Genomic DNA, 22,846 nt, shown 5'->3' with positions numbered 1-22,846 from the left:
CATGTAACCAAATTTTCATGGAATATAAATTGCAAACAAAGGGTTTATTTATTCATTAAACATACCTTTAGAGGAGTGATTTTTAAAGTACATCGGGCAATTGGGGAAGGAGAGTTACCTAACCTGAATTGTGTGAAATGTATTTGTTATTAGAAAAGGCTCCTGAAATAGATGGCACATAATATGGGTAGTGAATGATCAGTAGGAATTATAGAGATCAGCCAGGTGAAGATTGCAGAAGAGCAGACCAGGCCACTAGCCCTGTGTCATTGAGCAGGTTATTTAAATTACTCATCTTTAAGATAAGAACAATAATAATTACTAAGTGAAGTTTTTGAGAGGCTTAAATAACATATACGTATGTAGAACACTTAGCATAATGCCTCACACATAGTTAAGTGCTAAATGAATGTTAATAGCTATTCTAGGAAGAAAAATAGCAGACACAAAAGAACAAAGGCAAAAGGAATCAAGAATTATTTAGAAAATTGCATGTACTTCAGCCATAATGAAGGATTTGGGAAGGAAGCATTGAGAATAGTAGAAAATCATTCTAAGTATAACTTTTTAAAATATATTTATTTATTTTAGTGTATTTCCCCCAGACTTATGTACATACAAATACACATATGCATGCTACAGTTAGTTATTGGTCTGTAGATAGTGGTTGAAAATGAAGTAGTGATTGTAATAATGATTGAAACCTGGGGGGAGGGTAAAATTTAGAAAGAGAAAGGTTGAGGACTGAATCCTGAGGAATATTAACAATTAAAAGGCTGGCAGAAGAAAAGGAATTTATTAAATTAAAAGATGTTTTTTAAGAAGGCATGGTCAAAAGAGATCAGGGGTCAGATACTGCCCAGATTTAAATAGTAAATTCAAATATCCACTGAATTTAGAAAATAGAAAACCACTACAACGCCCGGAATAGTTTCTTTGGGTTAGCAAGGACAAATCCAGATTGCTATGGATTGAGAAGGGCATAGGATAGTCCTTCCACACCACATCATGGTACACAAAGAAAATTACAGTATTTGAGCAGAGAAAACTGCTCAAGTCTAGAGGTGACTGGCCTAGCTGAGTAGGAGCCCACTAGATACCACTTGGCCATCTTGAGGTCTGAGAAAATCAAAGGGATATATACCATATCACCCTTCTAAACTGCTATAGGAGATAAATTGGGATTTGGGGACAGCTAGTATAGACAGTTTAGCTATAAAAAGTAAAGGAGAAAAATGAGTTGATGGAAAGAGAGTAAGGTTGAAGAAGGGTCTTTTCTTGTTTTTAATGAAGGGATTTTGAATATTTGAATACCTTTAAAAGGTGCTAAAAGGAAAGAAGAGAGGTTGAAGATGGGGTAAGGGGAATAGAACTAGGATAGAGCACCATCCCTAAAGAAATGGAACAGGAAGAAGAAAATCTTCCCCTATGGCATTAAAGGAGGTTAGAAAATAGGATATGGAAAATTACAGTTTTCACTCAAAGCCTCCATTGTTCTCCTTTATGTCAACAGTGAGGTAGTCTGCTCAGTGGAAGGATTTAAAAATTAGACCTGAGTTAGAATGGTAAAGATTTTTAACAGTTGTTATATAGGATAGGAGAGAAACGGACACATGGATAATTTCCCAAGCAGTTTTGAACATGCATTTGGATTGGTGATGATCTTTTGCTTCATCATACTCTGTGAAGTATATGGAGTGTATATTATTTATCTAATTTAGAAATGAGGAAGAATACTTTCACAAGAGGAAGGACTATAGTTCTGGCTTCAAGATTTGGGTCTGTCTCACCCAAATAGCTTTTTGACTCATAAGGGTGATCCCACCCACATTGTAATGAAAACAGAGATTATGCCTGGCTTGTTTTGCACTGTATTTCCAGGATAGACCCTAAGACTTCACACACAGTAGGTAGTCAATAAATACTTATTAAATAAATGCATGCACGGACTCTATTATGAGTAGTCAGATACATTTGTAAATTTTATCAAACACATTTGTAATCGTGTTAATAAATTCATGCGTTTTATGGGATTTCCTTCTAATAGAAAGCTTAATTCAGAATATTTTTCTCAAATTGGAAATAATTTTTTTTAAATGTATAATGTCAGAGGTAACCATTCTAAAACAAAATAACAGGGTGAGCAAGATTTTAGATGGGACATAAAGAGTACAAACAATGAGAGAAAAATTAATTATTTTTTTCCTCTCTGCAAGGCATCATTAAGAAAAAGAAAAGTCAAGCCACAGACGGGGAGATAAGACAAACAAACCAATTTTAAAATGGCCCAAAAAATTGAACAGATACTTTATCAAATAAAACATACAAATAGTAAATAAGCACAAGAAAAGACAATCAACATTATTACTCATTGGGGAAATGCAAATTCAAATTAGAGTGAGAAGTACCACTACACACCCACTAGAATGGCTAAAATTAAAGATACTGTCTATACAAAGTATTGGTGAGTATGTAGACTTACCTAATCATGTGTTGGTGATATTTAAAGTAGTTTGTTGTACATTAAATGTACATACCATTACCTTACGACTCAGGAATCCCAATGGGGCAGACATTTGCCTATAAGAAAAGAAAACATCATAAAAAAAAAAAAGAAAACATACTTCCCATAAAGACCTATACTTAACTGCTTTTAGCAGCTTTACTTATGTCTTTAATAGAAATACCCAGAAGTCCATCAGTTGGTAATTGGATAAACATAACTGTGGAATATACATACAACGAAATACTTCTCAGCAACAAAGAGGAACGAACCACTGATTTCTATGCAACAACATGGAGGAGTCTCAAAAGTATTATGTCACATAAAAGTTTTCAGACACAAAATATGTAAAACTTTAGAAAAGGTAAAATTATATTGACAGAAAGCAGATCAGTTATTGCCAGGATAGGAAAAGGGAATTGACCACAGAAGAGGCATAAGGCAGGTTTTTGTGGAGATGGCAATGTTTTATGTATGTATCTCCACAATGATTCACCACTTTATACCCACTAGATGGCTGTGATCAAAAAGATGAGTTGGTGAGGATATAGAAAAATTGGAACCCTCATGTATTGCTAGTGGGAATGTAAAGTGGTGGAGCTGCTTGTGAAAACAGTTTGACAGTTCCTCCAATACTTAAGTGTAGAGTTACCATATGACCTTGCAATTCCACTCCTAAATATATGCCCATACAAAATCTGTATATAAATGTTTATAGCAATGTTATTCATAATAGCCAAAAAATAGAATGTCCCAAATGGACCATCAACTGATGAATGGATAAATAAAATGTCTTATGTGCAGACATTGGAACATTATCCAGAATTAAAATGAATGAAGTACTGATACATACTACAACAAGGATGAACCTGAAGAGCAGTATGCTAAATGAAAGGAGTCACTCACAGAGACCATATATTACATGGGTCCATTTATGTGAAATATTTAGAATAGGCAAATGTGTATAGCAACAGAAAGTAGATTAGTAGATGCCTGGGGCTGAAGGAGGTGGAGGTGAATAAGGAGTGACTCCTAATGGGGAAGAGGTTTGTGTTGGGGTAGGGTGAAAGCTAAATTTGTTGAATATTTGCCTGTACTAGGCCATTTGCTGTAATAATTTAATATCCTCAAAGTTTAATATCCTTCTTCAGTTTACTGATGAAGAATTGAAGTTTCAAAAACAAAGGTCATGTTTTGTTTTTACTTAAAATAGTATCATGTTGACCAGGCAATATTCCATTTTGTGGTGGTTAGGTATATTTGAAAACTAATTCAATAACGTTGGACAATTAAATAGTTTTTAATTGATCAATGTTTATGGATATATTTAGCACGATGCTTCTCATGAATTGTTATAAATTTCTTTGTTATAAATCTCTAGGAATGGAATTACCGATTCAGTGTTAATTATAAGTGATTAATGCCTTTGTCCATGTGAGTGTTTGCTATGTTTTTTTGCTTTGAGTGCATTGTCATTTGTCCATTTAGCAACTGCCATCTTTACTGTTTTTCTTAAAATTGCAAATGATCTCTATATATGGGTATGAATATTACATTGCTTATACTTATAAAAATATATTTCCAGTACATGTGTCGTTTAATTTTAGTTTTGTTGTTTTTCAGTAGAATTACTCTTATTATACATGGGTGGGGCAGATAAACTAAAAATAAGCTCTGTTGTTATGTAGAGAGCAAAATTTAAAGTCACAAAATAACTTTTTCTTCCAGAAGATATTTGAAGTTGTTGTTTAGATTCTGTGTATGTCTGCTACAATGTAATTAGGATATAGTTACTAATATAGTAGTGTTACTAATTTAGATTTTCTTACTTTAATAGTGCACTGGTAAAACTAATGAATAAATCAATAGAGGGGACAGCAGATGATGAAGAGGAGGGTGTAAGTCCAGATACAGCTATTCGTTCAGGACTTGAACTTCTTAAGGTATTTTTGAAACAGTTTGTCTTTTCTGCAGTCATAATTTGAATCCCCTTAAGGATATGCAGGAGTCAGGCTTTATTTCATTGGAAACTATTCAAAAGATTAAAATTTGTAATAGAAATCATATTTTATAAAAATAACACGTTTTCTACATTATAATAATATAATTATTTTACATTATAAAATAATAGTTTTATGGGTTTTGCTGTTCCGTACATCACTTGCGTGCCTGCTATGCTTGTAACAGTATGTGCTAAATAATCTAGTCTTATCTTTCAAATAACCTGCATCTGGACTGTTCACAGGAAATTACTGTAAGACATCATCTATCTGATTGGGATTTTTTTAAACAATTGGTAAACATAATAGATGCCAAAGAATTAAGAGACTTGAACAATTAGTAAGAGACATGATTTAATCTAGGGGGAACACAGCATCATCAAAGAGAATAATTCTTGGCATGTTTTAGGGATTGTTGTGAGTGTAGTCTCACTAGATAAAAGTATTGCTTTGGGGAGTAATGGAAGACAAGGTTGGTTCTAGATTGTGGAGTGCCATTAGGGCAGAAAGGTACCATCAAGGGCATTTAACACTCCTTTTTAAAATGATACAGCACTTGATGGAGCTTTCGTTAGATGGAGTAAAGAGAGGAAATTAAAGGCTAAGAGACATGGGCTTCCCTGGTGGCACAATGGTTAAGAACACACTTGCCAATGCAGAGGACATGGGTTTGAACCCTGGTCCGGGAAGATACCACATGCCGTGGAGCAACTAAGCCCATGTGCCATAACTACTGAGCCTGCACTCTAGAGCCCGCGAGCCACAACTATTGAGCCTGTGCTCCACAACTACTGAGCCTGAGGTCTAGAGCCCAAGAGCCACAACTACTGAAGCCTGCGCACCTAGAGCCCGAGCTCCGCAACAAGAGAAGCCACTGCAGTGAGAAGCCTGTGCACCGCAACGAAGAATAGCCCCCACTCGCCACAACTAGAGAAAGCCCATGTGCAGCAACAAAGACCCAATGCAGCCAAAAATAAATAAATAAATAATTAAAAATAATAATAATAAAATAAATAAAGGCTAAGAGACATTTATATCATTACAACATATGAACTAAAGGAGAAGAAACAAACCAGTGCAATGGACATTAGACAGAAAAGAGAGTGATGGGTTTGTATTGCAATGGTCTTAAATATCTTTTTTTCTTTTTCTTTTTGGCTGTGCTGAGCAGCTTGTGAGATTTAGTTCCCCGACCAGGGATTGAACTTGGGCCCTCAGCAGTGAGAGCATGGAGTCCTAACCACTGGACCACCAGGGAATTCCCTTAAATATCGTTTCATGGAAAGAACTGATGTGATTCTTCATGAGAAGGACTTTATATTTTTAGTAATGGAGTAATATGTTTAAATACTTTTTTTTTTTAATTTTTTTGTTTGTTTGGGGTTTTTTTTGCGGTACGCGGGCCTCTCACTGTTGTGGCCTCTCCCGTTGCGGAGCACAGGCTCCAGACGCGCAGGCTCAGCGGCCATGGCTCACGGGCCCAGCTGCTCCGCGGCACGTGGGATCTTCCCGGACTGGGGCACGAACCTGTGTCCCCTGCATCTGCAGGTGGACCCTCAGCCACCGCACCACCAGGGAAGCCCTGTTTAAATACTTTTAAGAGTAAAGTCATCTTTAAGGCAAATGTTTTTAATAGGTTGTTTGATTCAAATTTTCAAATTTAAATCTCCATTTTTCTATGAATAATTAAAACCTTATAACTAAATATTATCACCGTAAACCCTGCCAAATGAGACACTTTCTCCACTTTATAACACATTAAAAAAATGCTGGGCTTCCCTGGTGGTGCAGTGGTTGGGAGTCCGCCTGCCAATGCAGGGGACACGGGTTCGAGCCCTGGTCCAGGAAGATCCCACATGCTGCGGAGTGGCTGAGCCCATGCGCCACAACTGCTGGGCCTGCGCTCTAGAGCCCGGGAGCCACAACTGCTGAAGCCTGTGCGCCTGGAGCCTGTGCTCTGCAGCAAGAGAGGCCACCGCAGTGAGAAGTCCGTGCACCTCAGTGAGAAGTCCGTGCACCGCAGTGAAGAGTGGCCCCCGCTCGCTGCAGCTGGGGAAAGCCCGCATATAGCAATGAGGACCCAATGCAGCCAAAAAAAAGAAAAAAAAAAATGCTTATTTAATAAGTTAATGAGGGTTTACATACTCCATTCCCCCCACCTCCTTATTTTTCTACTTTTAGCCCTTACTGCCTATATTATGCTAACTAAATTGTTTCTACTTCGTGGAAGGTAAACTTTGTAAATACGTATCTAACTTGCTGTAAATTCCTTAAGGATAGCCTGGAACTTACGTCTCAATAAAGGGAATAATTATTTATATGTTTGTAATCATGATTGAGTTCCCAATAATGGCTTCTTTGTTTTTAGTTATGATGAGTGAACTTTTTGTGATGGATTTCATTTAAAATATTTCCTTATAGAGTATCTTTTTGCCAGTGAAATAAAGCTCAGTGTTAGCATTTTGTTCACATCACAGTATCACTCCACGAAAAGGAGCCACATTTTCCACATTCCCAGTATCAGAATAGACTAAGAGGTGAAGAAGAAAATATAGCAAGGGCTGTATATCAGGAATCATTAGCCACAACTCAACTTCAAGGGAGACTGCAAGATATAATCTTAGTTGTATTGCTAGCATATGCAGCCCATAATTTAAAATTTTATTTGTAGTAGAAAATAGTTCTCTTCTTTTAATGGATTAAAACCATTGTCTGTACTTATAAAGTTATATCTATTCCTCTAGGTTCTGTCTTTCACACATCCTACCTCGTTCCACTCTGCAGAGACATATGAGTCCCTGTTACAGTGCCTCAGAATGGAAGATGACAAGGTAGCAGAAGCTGCTATACAAATTTTTAGAAATACAGGCCACAAAATAGAAACAGACCTACCCCAGATACGATCGTGAGTATGTTTTTTCTCATGGTAAACACAAAAGTTTTCCAAGTTTGGGAGTCATAGGATCATTGTTTCCCTTTTCCTTAGGAAGATAGGAGAGAGGAAAGACAACTTTTATTTAGAAGCTACTTTACTGTATCCTTTGTTTTCATCTTTTCTCGGCCTCACACACCTCCTCTACCATTAGAATATGGGCAGAGGAACAACCTGAAACTTTGTTTAAACAACATGATTTCAAAATATTAATATTAACAATCAAAAGTTAGTATAGAATTTAGGATTAATATATCTTCCTAATTTATCTTTTTCTCTCCAACTCCAAATTCAATAGCTACTACCTTCATATCCCACCCAAGAATTGGATAATCAAGTAGTGTGCTTAATAAAATGTTTATTAGTTGCTTAGTTGTTGGCCATGGTGCTTTTGTCTCTTCTTCTAGACTACCTCCCCTCTCCTTATAAGAATGAAGTATGTTTTGGTATTTTTACTTTGGCATCTTAAAGAGCTTGCGTTAGGATCAAAATTGTGCTGATGTCTTTTGGAGGAAGAACACATTGCTGATAGCTGTTATAATCGGATGTTATTATATATATGTAAATAGACTGGGGTAAATCCAAATGAAACCCGTTTTTCCTTACGAGGTAATAATAGGACAAGAGGACTCATGACTCCTAAAAGTTTTTATTGAATTTGTAAGCTAATAGTTTAATTTGAGAAATAACTCAACATTTATTGTACATTCTCTTCATTGTCGGCACTGTACTGGCTAATATAAAAGATTACCACTGTCAGTCCCTGCTCTTAAGGAGTTTATAGTCTAGAAATGATAATTTTATCTTCGTACATTATAGAAAAAGATCATTGACACAGGATAAAGTTAATTTGTGAGTTTTTCAAGGTGGGAAAACCTATACTTTTTTAAGGTAAAGGATTTATTCTTAAAGGAATTCTATCCCAGAGGAAGCAGTGGAAGAGTTAACTTTGGACACAAGGACTAAAACCTCTTGTTCTTAAGACTAATGGGGAAGGAAGGAGAGAATCACTGAAAAAGCAGAGAAGCACAGCACTGGTGGCATCACTGGATTGTAGCACACTAGAAAAACAAGGAGAAAGGTTAAACTTGACCTATGTATCATCCATTCATTAGGCTAAGAAGAATTAATAATATATTTAACAACAATTTGATCAACACTGTATCTTCTTTTGTTACTAACTGGTGTTATTTACAAGAACTGTTCCCCTGATAAATGAATTTCAAAGAAAGACTTAAACAGTGCTAGTCAAGGAAGCTATTTTGGCATGAAAATCCTTCTCATTATTCTAAATTGCAGCGAGAGAAATGTGTCATATTCATAAATATCAAATTCGACTTAGACTGACCAGCATATGTTCCCGTTTTTTCTTTGAGGTGCATTGCTCTTAATGTCTAGCCTCCCATTATTATAAGAGGACCCTTTGTCACCATTGCATTTGATATCATTGACCTTTATGAAGTAGTCTTATTGCATTAAATATATGACAAGTATCTTTCCTTAAATATTTGTTTGGCTTTACAGATTTTCTTCTGATTTAAAAAACTACTTATAAGATCATTGTAAAAAGGTGAAACTTTAGAAAATATAAAAGAAAAGAAAGAGTCAGTGTTAACATTTTGATATATTTTTTATGAATCTTATCTATTTGATGTGTATGCCAATTTTAATGCATTGACTGTAATATGTATTTCCATATTCTATAGAAAGATTGTTGTAAATCTTCAGTGTCAGTGTGGTGGTTAAGTGCATGGATTTGGAACAGAAATGTTTATCTTTTTTAAAAAACAATTTCCATTTTATTTTATTTCATTTATTTTTTTTCATTTTAACATCTTTATTGGAGTATAATTGCTTTACAATGGTATGTTAGTTTCAGCTTCACAACAAAATGAATCAGTTATATATATACATATGTTCCCATATGTCTTCCCTCTTGCGTCTCCCTCCCTCCCACCCTCCCTGTCCCACCCCTCCAGGCGGTCACAATCATTTATTTTATTTTTTAAATTTTGGCTGCGTCGGGTCTTAGTTGTGGCACGTGGGTTCTTTGTTGTGGCACATGAGCTTCGCTCTAGTTGTGGCACGCGGGCTCCAGAGCGCATGGGCTCTGTAGTTGGCAGCGCACAGGCTCCGTAGTTGGCCCGCTGCACGTGGGATCTTAGTTCCCTGACCAGAAATGTTTATCTTTAAATCTCAATTCCACCCTTTCCTATCTCTGTCACCTTAAGAAGCTTACATAAATAATATGTTTGTGCTTTAGTTTTCTCATCTGTTTAATGATCATAATAATAGTCTTTGGGTGATTGTGAGGATTGATTTAATTAATCCATGTTTGTTTTGTTTTGTTTTGTTTTAAAAACACCACTTAGAAGGGTGCTTAGCACAAGTACTCAATAACTGTTAGAAGTTTTTGTTACTTTTCTACCTATGTATTGTCTATATCCTTGCATACTCTCTTTCACTGGTATGTTCATTTCTGTTTTTTAATGTAACTTGGCCTTTTGCTACTTTATTTCCCCCCATGATTGCTTTAAAAATAACTGAACAGGGGACTTCCCTGGTGGTCCAGTGGTTAAGAATCTGCCTTCCAATGCAGGGGACACGGGTTTGATCCCTGGTCAGGGAACTAAGATCCCACGTGCCCTGGGGCAACTAAGCCCATGAGCCGCAACTGCTGAGCCCCTGCACCACAACTAGAGAGCCCACACACTCTGGAGCCCATGCACCACAACTAGAGAGCGCTCGCACTGCAACTGCGCCCATGCACTCTGGAGCCCATGTGCCACAACTAGAGAGAAGCCACAACAAAAGATCCTGCATGCTGCAACTAAGACCCAACACAGCCATAAATAAATAAATATTTAAAAAAACAAAAACAGAAAAACACTTGATTCTTAAAAAAATATAACTGAAGGGAATTGTGAAAGGGAAGTGGAAAATTTAGGAATATTTTCTCAGAAGATAAATGTAAAAATATAGCATGGGGCAATTTTAGATTATAAATTAAGGGTGGCTTGTTTATTTCTCCATATTCATGAGGTGGCTTTAAAATGAAAATTGTCTTCTGTAGTAGCCCTTTTTTTTTGAGGCATTGTATTTCTGGGATTATACTTGGGGACAGGGAAGGAGTTTTAGATCTTTTTATAGATCAGGTAATTTAGAAGAGAGGCTTTCTACCAGCATACATCCAGATAGTTACTGCAGATGAAGTAGGAGACAACCAGAAGAACTACTTGTGGTTTATGGGCTTTTTTTTTTTTTTTAACTGATTATTATTTTTTGCAGGACCTTAATTCCCATCTTACATCAGAAAGCAAAGAGAGGTACTCCCCACCAAGCAAAACAGGCCGTTCACTGTATACATGCCATATTCACAAATAAAGAAGTACAGCTTGCACAGATTTTTGAGGTATATATAATTACATAGGATGTGTTGTTGATTTTTATTTTCATGCTCTGTGGTTTGATGAAGATAGAAAGTTGGTTTTTTAGCTATTTAGTCCCACTCTAGAATATAAATTCCATGGGAGCAGGGACTCTTTGTTTTATTCAGCACTTTAGATATTCCCAGCCTTTAGATCAGACTATATAACCAAATACTACATATTGAAAGATGTTTGGTGTGTTTTGTGTTACAACATTTTACTTAATTTTAGCTTCATTGGCTCAGTGGTCCATTTAGTTTAAGAAACTATCAGTAGATGACTTTGAACCACCCAGTTTAAAATTCTGGACAATCCTACTTGAAAATTCGTTCTGTTTGCCTTTCCTGATGTATGATCCTTTGCCTGATTCCACTACTGGAAAAGTATTCCTATTATAAATTGGATACTATATGAACAGAACCCATGAACTCTTATTTTTTATGATCCATGGTCATTTAAAATGTTCCCACAGGTTAAGAAATTCAACAACATAACAAAACTATTGTACATGACTTGAAAATAATGCTGATTTGACCATGCAGGAATTTTCTTGCTTTTACTTCTACCTTATATGTGGGATTTACTTTTTTCTTTTATCTTTGTTTACCTTTGAATCTTATTAAATTTCGGTAGGTGAAATAAGAATCAAGTGTCTAATATGATTGAAGTTACTTTTGATCATCTCATTAGAACAGATTTTTTGGGGCATGATAAATTCAGGAACATTTACTGTTTCTGTACAATGTCTAGATATTTATAAAACAAACTAGTAATTTTGACTGTTTTATTTTTATAGCCACTCAGTAGGAGTCTCAATGCTGATGTACCAGAACAACTTATAACTCCATTAGTTTCATTGGGCCACATATCTATGTTAGCACCAGATCAATTTGCTTCCCCAATGAAATCTGTAGTAGCAAATTTTATTGTGAAAGATCTGCTAATGAATGACAGGGTAAGTTTCTCATTTAATTAAATTTAGAATCATAAGATTAAGACTGTTTACATCTTTATTTGTCACAGAAACAACACTTCTGCTTCTATGTATGATTCTCTTTTACTTTAAAATTATTATATATTTTACCTCCTTATTTACTTACTTAAATTTCCAAATGACATCCTGCTGTGTAGCTATTATTACTAGAACTTAACTTTTCTTTAAGAAAGAAAAAAATGAGAACATGAGATAGATGAATCATGAAGTAAAAAATATAAGTCAAACACTATGAAGGACAATTAACTAGAGTACTAGAATTTTGTTTTATCAAATATTGTTTAAAGTATAAGTGGAATTGTATTTGACTAGCTTTTTGAAATATAAATTACATTGCACTTTTGGCACTAGATTATGTATTCTATTTTAGTTATTGAAGTGTGTGTGTGTGAGCATGCACACATGCGTGCACACATACTGATGAATTAGCTTTGGGTTGGAGCTTTGGGATGTATAGCTTGGAAAGGCTCCCCAAGTGATTACTGAAACACGTGTCTGATTAAGAATCACCACTTTACCAAACAGATCTAAATTAAAGAGTTATTGAATGAAGACACAAATCAGTCTACCTGCTGGATCATTGTGGATGACTTTCAGTGCAGTACTAACTTATCCAATTTATCTAGTCTTTCTAAATGGTCCAGTAGCCTTTGAACACTCAGTATTGGAACTTAAAAAAAAAATACTTGCCAGCGCACTCCTTACTCTTTTCCCTTCCTCCATTTGGATGTGATAGGGATGCAAGAGCATGGCCAAAGCCTCATTTCCTACTCCATACATCTGTTCTTTGCACTACTGATAGATTTGGCTGGCAACAGATGTGAAATTTGACACTTCTTAGATGATGACTTGATTGTTGATAAATTCTATTTTAATATAGTTCTCTTTTTTTGTGTGTAGTAAAATATAAATAATATAAACTTTGCCATTTTATCCCTTTTTAAGTGTACAGTTCTCTTACATTATATACACCCACATTCTTGTTGTTGGGTATTTTTTGTTTAAAAAACAAACAGAAGTTTAATAACATGTGTACCTCCTGTATACACAGAGGATAACCCAGGAAAGCCAAGCAACTCTCAACAATGGCCCAAGCCACCACCTACAATATACACCCACATTGTTGTGTAACCATTGCCACTATTTCCAGAACTTTATCATCTCAGAGAGAAACTCTGTATCTGTTAACCAGTAACTCCCCATTGCCTTCTCTCCCCCCAGACTCTGGTAACCTCTATTCTATTTTCCTGCTTTATGAATTCGCCTATTCTAGATACCTCTTATCATACAATATTTATCCTTTTGTGTCTGGCTTATTTCTCTTAGCATAACAGTTTCAAGATTAAGCTATGTTGTAGTATGTATCAGAACTTCATTTTATGCCAGAATAGTATTCTATTGTATGTGTAACTTACATTTTGTTTATCTTCTATTGATGGACCCTTGGGTTTTTTCTACCTTTTGACTGTTGTGAGTAATGCTGATATGAACATTTGAGTCCCCAAAGTCAAATCTTTGGGGTATATACCTAGGAGTGGAATTGCTGGGTCACATGGTCATTGTATGCTAAACTTTTTGAGGGACTGCCAAACATTTTTCCACAGTGGCCGTACCATTTTACATTCCCAGCAGCCATGCTCAAGTCTTCCAGTTTCCTTACATCTTGGCCAACACTTATTCTTTCCTGTTTTTTTTTGATAATAGTCATCCTAGTAGGTGCAAAGTAGTATCTTGTGGTTTTGATTTGTTTCCCTCATGACTAATGATGTTGAGATTTTTTTTCATGTGCTTAATGGCTGTTCTTTGGATATTGAGTCTTTTGCCCACTTTTAATTGAATTTGTTGTTGTTGAGTTGTAAAAATTCTTTATATATTCTGAATATTAGATCTTTGTCAGGTATTTGCCAAATCCAGGATTATAAAGATTTTCCCCTGTACCTTCTTCTAGGAGTTTTTTAGTCTTAGTTCTTAAGTAAAGATCTTTGATCCAGTTTTTTGAGTTAATTTTTATATATGATATAAGGTAATAGTCCAGCTTCATTCCTTTGCTTGTCGCTGTATCTAGTTTTTCCAGCACCATTTGTTGAGGAGACTGTTCTTTTCCCAATAAATGGTCTTAGCACTTTTGTTAAAAATCAGTAGACCATATATGTGATATATGTGAGGTTTTCTGGGTTTCTGTTTCATTCCATTGGTCTATATGTCTATACTTATGTAGGTACCAGCCACATTGTCTTGATTCTCATAGATTTGTAGTTAAGTTTCAAAATCAGGAAGTTTGAGCCCTCTAACTTTGTTCTTCTTTTCAAGTCCCTACTTGGTGACTTTCTGTGGGTTTCCTAGAGCACTGCACTGTTAAGCATGAAAAACTTAATGAGCAAAATTTAAAATTTTTTTCTAAAAGTTAAATTTATTCAATTGTCTATAGTCAACAGGTGAGAAGAATGGGAAATTATGGTCTCCAGATGAAGAGGTTTCCCCTGAAGTACTAGCAAAGGTAAATTTGTGTAGGTCTTAATAACTTTTATGTTGAGATAAAGAACATTTATAGATACCCTTTTTTTTTAAACCTAACAGTTAATAAGCATTTTAAATGAGGTACTTTATTTTTAAATCAAAAGTTGTGGGCTTCCCTGGTGGCGCAGTGGTTGAGAGTCCGCCTGCCGATGCAGGGGACACGGGTTTGTGCCCCAGTCCGGGAAGATCCCACATGCTGCAGAGCGGCTGGGCCCGTGAGCCATGGCCGCTGAGTCTGCACGTCCGGAGCCTGTGCTCCTCAACGGGAGAGGCCACAACAGTGAGAGGCCCGCGTACTGCAAAAAAAAAAAAAAAAAAAAGTATGTTTCTCAAATTGTAGTTGTCATTGACTTATTTACATATAGGTGTATGTCAGCATGTTCTTTAGACCTTCCTGCCTTGCTAAGATAATTTCAGTGAGGCTGTTTTACATAGAGATTGTAGAATATTGATGCTCAGAGCACCTCAGGCCTAGCCTCATTACCAATGTCTGTCTACAGGCATAAGAATATTAACTTGGCAAAAACAGATGGCTGTCATCATATTGTAAACTTCTGATAGATGTAAATTATCCCTCAGGAAAGCTAATTTTTAAAGTGGTAGTCTTGGGATTTAAAACAAGACTTCTTCATTATCATCTTACTTGATTGATAATCTGTTTCACCTTGTAGCTTCACAGTTCGCATTTATTCCATCAGTTCCTTTTTCCAGGTTGTCAGTAAATATAGTAAATAATATCTACATTCTTTAGCTAGTTCTTGCATGTATTCCATAACAATCTTTTGAGTATAAGCCACCAAGCAATTATGGCTACAAATAATTATGAAATCTCCTAGTTTTTTAATCAAAATAGTTTTTCAGTACTACAAAAAATATTACAGTCTATCTAAATAGTTATTTTTAATCACTGTAATCAGTATAGTTCAGTTATTTTTAAACAATATATTTTTAAATGATTTGAAAAGCAATTGTTCAGGTGTGAAAAGTCTGAATTCAAGGAGCCAGACCTTGGGCAAGTTATCACAGTAATGTGTCTAAGTTGCCTTATTTATTGGAAATAAGAATACCTCTCTCGGGGCTTCCCTGGTGGCGCAGTGGTTGAGAGTCTGCCTGCCGATGCAGGGGACACGGGTTCGTGCCCCGGTCCGGGAAGATCCCACATACCGCGGAGCGGCTAGGCCCATGAGCCATGGCCACTGAGCCTGCGCTTCCGAAGCCTGTGCTCCGCCACGGGAGAGGCCACAACAGTGAGAGGCCCGCGTACCAGAAAAAAAAAAAATACCTCTCTCATAGAGTTGTTTGGGAGATTAAATCAAGTAATATATGTGTAACTCTGGGGAAAGTACCTGGCATAGATTAAACAGAATAAGTATTAGTTCTCATTGTTATTATCCTATAGGCTTGTTTAATAAAACATGTCTTCCGGCAGCTAAGTAATCTCACTAATCTAATTAACATAAATTAATCTAACCTTTAAGTGGAATTTTAAGTTGCTTTCTTTTTTTAGCATGTTAATATTTTATAGGTACAGGCAATTAAACTTCTGGTAAGGTGGCTGTTGGGTATGAAAAACAACCAGTCTAAATCTGCCAATTCAACTCTTCGGTTATTATCAGCGATGTTGGTTAGTGAGGGTGACCTGACAGAGCAAAAGAAGATCAGGTGAGATTTTTCTTCCTTTCCAGGTTTTTTTAGCTCAAGATGTTGGTAGAGCTTACGTAGGAATTATTTACTTAATATTGACTGTTGTAATTGCACTATGTGCTTTGTGTTTAAATTTTACATACTTATTTGGGGTTTATATCTGAATAATGATCATGTATTTTTCTTCATCCCTAAAGACACCTTTCTCCAGTAAATTTTTAGTAATAATCACTACAGCATTGTTACAGTTAACTTCAACATTTGAATCAGTTAAACAAATATTTGTTGAATTACTACTCTTTGCAAAACACTATGAAAAGCATTGCAGCAATAACAGATAAAATTCCGTTCCTGCCTTTAAGGAACTTACCCTAGTATAGTGATTGAACAAGTAGAGTGTCTTGATGCCACGAAGGGAATAAAAATTTCAGTGTAGGTTCAAAGAAGAAAGAGATGCAGCCTCCTAATGGTTTGCAGAAGACTATACAAGGTTCTGCAAATGCCAAAGAAAAATGTTTCATTTCTACACCTGTTCACTCTTCAAATCTGTGAGATCACCATTTCTTCTTTCTGTTCCTTTTAAGATGAAAATAAAAGCCGAATTTTTTTATTTACTAGGGTCCAGCTGAAATAACTGAAAAGTTCTACTTGCGATGGATTCTTACTTTAAAATTTTTGTTAGAGGATAGATTTAACTATGTATTTATGCTTTCAGTATTTATTGAGCACTATCATGCCAGGTACTACCAAGCCTTTTAAAGATACAATAATCTCTCCCTCTAAGGGATATGCATTCTAGTGGAGGAGATAGGAAATGCACAATTACAGTAGAGATGCTGAATGCTCTGATAAACTGAAGAAAACTAAATAAACTAAATCAAAAATTATTTTTATCGTAAAATAAGCCAAGGGTAGCTTTGCATGAACAGATTGAAGAGTAGAGATAATGAGAAGTTTTAAATTTGGGGAAACGATGTACAGTGTACAGCAAAGGCTTAATAATGAGCTCTTACAAATCAATGATAAATAGGATCCCCAATAAAGATGAAGATTATATATTACCAGTTTACCTTTAAAAAAGTGTTTGACATCACTAAATACAATAAGTACAATTTTAATTTAAGTGGAACCTCTTGTCTGTCAAATCAGCAAAAAGTTTTTTAAGCAATCATCACTCCATGGGATCAGGGAAATGGGTTCCCTCATAAATCCTGTGAATATAAATGGGCACAGTCTTGGCAGGACAGTTTGGCACTTTGTTTCTAAGTCCTTAAAAATGTTATCCATTGACTCTTTTTTTTTGACTCTTTATTTTTACACTCATGAAATGATAAAAGAATCATACAAAAATACATATACAAACATGTTCTTTCCAGCATTTTTTATCATCACAGAAGATAGGGGAATGGTTAACTGTGGAACACACATGTTATGAAATATTATGCAGATCTTAATTAGATGTTATGTATCCCATAGTTTAGCTTAGGCTCTGGAATCAGAAACTTATTCAACTCTACCTACGCTCCATTTACTAGCTGTGTGAACTTGTATAAGTCACTTTCCTAAGCCTCAGTTTCCTCATCTTACAGAGTTAAGTACACAAATAGTAGCATTAATTTTTTAAATTCCTGAATCATTTGCCTCAAAAGCCATTTGAAGGTTCCTCATTGTTACCAGTGCTCAGTTTGATGGTCATGTGGTCCAAGAGTGCCATGTTTTCTCCTCCTGTATGCTAAATAATAGTCCCTTGTGGATTCAGGGCAGCTTTCCACATTTCCTAAAGTCTTTGATTTATCAAAGCTATGTTATGTTCCTTATAACAGTTGAAGTAAGAAGACTATCCTTTCACCACCTCACTGTCACATTTTACCATTTAGGTTATAAAAGTTGACTGGGTGTGGGTGGGAGTGCCTGGACTCCTGGAGTCCCTTGGAAAACTTCCTGTTGCAAAGGAAAGTCTGCCTCAGAGACTAGTACCTGAGAGAGACTGGCTCTCACCTCCATATCCTTTCCTTTTAGATATTTGTCTGATGCCTCCCACTTTCTGGTACAGATCACCTCCTAATTCATAGCCCCCTCCATTTCATCAGACATTTGTAGGCTTAAGATTGATTTCTGTTATGTCTGTGTAAATATGTGTATGCATTTAAAAATTGTGGGAAATACAATAGATTTTAAATAAGTGATTTTTAATTTTTCAGGTTTTTTTAATATCAAGTTTTCTATGATGAATGTGAATGCCTCTTAAAATGAGAAATACAGTTCCTAATGTAAATGTTTCTTGCTAGCGTTGCAGTTAGTGCTGTTGTACGCATAAGCAGAGTTGCTTAGCTGTGGTGGAAGATCTAAGCTAGAGTGTAACTAAAAACGAAGGCAGACATAAAAAAAGAATGAAATTTTGCCATTTGCAACAACATGGATGGACCTGGAGAGTATCATGCTTAGTGAAATAAGTCAGACAAAGACAATACCATATGTTATCACTTATATATAGAACCTAAAAAATTAAAAGAAACTAATGAGGACTTCCCTGGTGGTACAGTGGTTAAGAATCTGCCTGCCAATGCAGGGGACACGGGTTCGAGCCCTAGTCCGGGAAGATCCCACATGCTGCAAAGCAACTAAGCCCATGCGCCACAACTACTGAGCCTGCGCTCTAGAGCCTGTGCTCTACAACAAGAGAAGCCACCGCAATGAGAAGCCCACGCACTGCAACGAAGAGTAGCCCCCGCTCGCCACAACTAGAGAAAGCCTGCGTCCAGCAACAAAGACCCAACACAGCCAAAAAGTTAATTAATTTGATTGATTGATTGATTAATTAAAGAAACTAGTGAATATAACAAAGAAGCAGACTCACAGATACAGAGAACAAACTAGTGGTTACTGTTGGGGAGGGGGAGGGGCAAGATAGGGGTACAGGCTTAAAAGGTACAAACTGCTATGTATAAAATAAGGTACAAGGATATATTGTACAACATGGGGAATATAGCCAAGATTTTATAATAAATATAAATGGAGTATAATCTATAAAAATTTTGAATCACTATGTTGTACACCTGAAATTAATATAATATTATAAATGAGCTATACCTGAATAAAATAAATTAAAAAATTTTAAATGAAGGCAGATAAATTTAATATCAGATAGTCACGATGATTTGAGCCTTCTGCCCTGTGTTGAATTGAAGGACTCAAAGTAACTTTCCCATATTTGTACATTATGTCATTTTAAGCATAAATTATGATAAAGACCTTAACAGTCAAAAAGGGATCAAAGAGTTTTGTGAATGATAATGGTTACAGGAAATGTTTATTTCTTTTTTGTTTGTTTATAGTAAATCTGATATGTCTCGCTTGCGATTAGCTGCTGGTAGTGCCATAATGAAGCTTGCTCAGGAACCTTGTTACCATGAAATTATAACCCCAGAACAGTTTCAGCTCTGTGCGCTTGTTATTAATGTAAGTAACAATCTTATTTTTGTCATTTACTTGGCCTTCAAAGTTAAATTTATTTACTTTCTATAGATTACAGATCCATTTGCTGTATGGATGTATGCACAAAAGGGATTGCTATTATTACTATTCTAACCAGTTAACTCCCCAAAATTGTTATTTACTCCCTCAGTATAATTATCTTTTTTATTTTTAAATGAAGACGTTAAAAATGCTTAAACTGTTTTTTTGTAAATGTTTGCCAATTTTTAAAAACTAAACTAGGGGTTTTTGTCATGGTTTTAAAAGTACTAATACTTTTATTTAAGTATTTTTGGTTTTGTGCTGCTGTAGGATGAGTGCTATCAAGTAAGGCAGATATTTGCTCAGAAGCTACATAAGGCACTTGTGAAGTTACTCCTCCCATTGGAGTATATGGCGATCTTTGCCTTGTGTGCCAAAGATCCTGTGAAGGAGAGAAGAGCACATGCACGACAGTGTTTACTAAAAAATATCAGTATACGCAGGGAGTACATTAAACAGAACCCCATGGCTACTGGTAAGTAACTTTCAAAGTGCTCAGTGTGCAGATATATCTTGTCAGTGTATCAATTTGTGGAGGGTTTTATTTCATATATTTCTATTATAGTTTATAATAACACTGGGACCTTTATAGAATGCTGTTGTTGTAGCTAAGATGTAAGTAAAATCTAAAATCCTGGTTTCTGAGTCCTAGTTATAATGCATAAAACTGTTTGGAGGAACTGCGTTTTTCCTTAGGGAATCTGTAGTGTGGCTTGATTTGAACACATTGCTCTGATGTCAGAGAGTAAAGAATTACTTTCCTAGCTTTGCCAGGGACTCAATCTTAAATTATCCTTTGTCTTCAGTAGCCTTCAAAATTGAAAAAAGTTATTTCAGTATCATCTAGATGTCATGTTGCCTCTAATTTAGAAATAACTGAGGGAAAAAATGTTAACTGAAGCGGTTAGAACGTAAATTAGGGAGGGATTTTTATAAAGGCTATTATTACTATTGTTAATAATAATGTTTTCACTTCAGAGAAATTATTATCACTGTTGCCTGAGTATGTAGTTCCGTATATGATTCACCTGCTAGCCCATGATCCAGATTTTACAAGATCACAAGATGTTGATCAACTTCGTGATATTAAAGAGTAAGTCATGTTGATTTTTAATAAGTCTAACAATTATTTTTCCTTTTTAAAAAATGCTAAACTTTTTCCTTTTACTATTCGCATTAGAATAAAAACATTTTTATGGTTTTATTCTTCTATTGTAAATTTTAAGTTTCATCTTACAAAATTGTTCCTATCTAATAAGTTCTATTTGGTTATTTTGTTTGTTTCCTGTTTGTTTGCAGTTAGCTTTAGCTGATTCTGTGACATAAGTTGATTTGGTCTTTATGTTATTTTTACCTTTGTATTAAGATGGGCTTCAATTACTTCAGTTTGATAATTTAGAAAGCCATGTAGTGAAAATTTCTCTCCTTAAAACTATACTTCAACCTCAAAAGATAATTCCTCAAAAATATGCACACACATACGAGATACTCTGTGGCAGGTCTATGGTAATACAAAATTAGATTTGTTACACTAGTCACAGAGAGATTTGTCTCTAGTGGAAAGACAGGCAGGTAAACAATTGCAAAACACTTGTTTAAGAAGTGTTTTTATGTAAAATAGAACTTTATATATGATGCAGGGTGAGTGAACAAGTACGAAGTAGCCTAGGATTGTCTACAAATGACCTCCAAGAAACTTTAAAGCAATGTCTATTTTCCCATTGCTGTGCTTTTGCTTTGCACGTTTAAATTGGTTCCCTCAGCTTGTATTTAAAGTACTATGATTTTTCTATGTGTGACATGAAGCCTTATCCCTAATCTTATTTGAGGTTGTAATCAACAGTTTATCTCTGCCTCCTGTAGCTCTTTCAGGAGACATAGGTTCTAGTCTTAGCTATCTGAGTAAAAACTTTACTTCTCTGCTTCAGTTGCCTTATCCATAAAATGCAAGATATGAAATAGATAATCCCTAAAATATCTTCCAATTCTAGTTTCTGTTTACTTAATAAATATATTTTATTTGCAAATTCTTTTTCCTTTTTTTTTTAAATAACTTTTATTTTGGGATTTTCCAGAAAACACATTCATAAAGTGAAAAAGTGATGTATGTATTTGCCTAGAACACAAGGTCTATGTTAAGGAACCTTTTTAGCCCTATTCAGTTGCAAGGCAGTCATGTGAAAAAGGGATTAGATTTGCGAGAGGCAACAGTGATGTGGGAAAAGTACTGAAGTCGTCAGTTAGGATTGAAATCACTGGCACATACTTTTTGGTTCTATCTAGCATGCAGTACTTTTGAGTATCTTTAAACATTTCATTTTAAGTTACCATGTAATCTGAAGTGTTCACTTTTCTTTTTCTAGTTAAGGTGTACAGTTTCTTAAGGTATACAGTTAGATCATTCATTGAGATGTTGTTTCTTAACAGAGGGTGTTATCGCTGTAAATTTCCCTTTTAGTACTACCAGTGCTGAATCCTATAAGTATGGTATGTTGTGTTTTTGTTTTATTTGTCTTAAGGTATTTTCTAATTTTTCTTGTGACTTCTTCTTTGACCCATTGGTTGTTTAAGAGTGTGGTTTGGGAATTCCCTGGCATGGTCCAGTGGTTAGGACTCTTCCTTTCACTGCCAAGGCCCTGGGTTCAATCACTGGTCAGGGAACTAAGATCTCACAAGCCACACGGCCAAAAAAAAAACATAGGAATGTGTGGTTTAATTTCCATATATGTGTGAATTTTCCAGTTTTCCCTATTTTCCTTCTTTTATTGACTTAGTTTCATGCCATTCTGGTCAGAAAAGATACTTTTTATTAAGACTTGTTTTGTGGCCTACCATACGGTCTGCCCTGGAGACTATACCATGTTCACTTGAGAAAAATGTATTCTGCTATTGTTAGTTGGAGTGTTCCATATATGTCTGATATCTGATTGGTTTATAGTGTTCAAGTTCTTTATTTTCTTTTTAGTTCCTGTCTGGATTTTCCATCCATTATTGAAAATAGGGTATTGAAATCTGTTATTGTGGAAACATGTATTTCTCCCTTCAATTCTGTCAATTTTTGCTTCATAGATTTTGGGGCTTTGTTGGCTAGGTTCGTATGTGTTTATAATAGTCATATCTTCTTACTGGTTTTACTTTCATCAATACAGTCCTTCTGGGTCTTTTGCAATCCATTTTGTCTAATTATAAAATAGCCACCAGCTCTCATTTGGTTACTGTTTGAATGAGTATATTTTTTTCATCCTTTTACTTTCAAATAATTTGTGTTTTTATATCTAAAGTGAGTCTCTTGTAGATAAGATATAGATGGAT

At 35.5% G+C, this 22,846-nt stretch overlaps 1 protein-coding gene across 5 annotated transcripts in view; it reads left to right on the top strand.

The window, feature by feature from the left end:
* PDS5A (PDS5 cohesin associated factor A) overlaps positions 1-22,846 on the top strand; it is a 127,276-nt gene that overhangs the window by 84,863 nt on the left and 19,567 nt on the right. For all 5 annotated transcript variants that reach the window (XM_019928308.3, XM_019928309.3, XM_019928306.3 and 2 more), the window contains exons 18-26: positions 4,341-4,446; positions 7,248-7,408; positions 10,724-10,847; positions 11,660-11,818; positions 14,286-14,354; positions 15,900-16,036; positions 19,354-19,477; positions 19,805-20,009; positions 20,513-20,627. In XM_019928308.3, the coding sequence (XP_019783867.1) occupies positions 4,341-4,446; positions 7,248-7,408; positions 10,724-10,847; positions 11,660-11,818; positions 14,286-14,354; positions 15,900-16,036; positions 19,354-19,477; positions 19,805-20,009; positions 20,513-20,627 (1,200 nt within the window). The remainder of the gene's footprint in view (positions 1-4,340; positions 4,447-7,247; positions 7,409-10,723; positions 10,848-11,659; positions 11,819-14,285; positions 14,355-15,899; positions 16,037-19,353; positions 19,478-19,804; positions 20,010-20,512; positions 20,628-22,846) is intronic.

This window comes from Tursiops truncatus, chromosome 5, assembly GCF_011762595.2.
Source record: "Tursiops truncatus isolate mTurTru1 chromosome 5, mTurTru1.mat.Y, whole genome shotgun sequence".
NCBI lineage: Eukaryota > Metazoa > Chordata > Mammalia > Artiodactyla > Delphinidae > Tursiops > Tursiops truncatus.
Note: the sequence above shows the minus strand (reverse complement) of the source record. Positions and strands in the feature narration are given on the sequence as shown.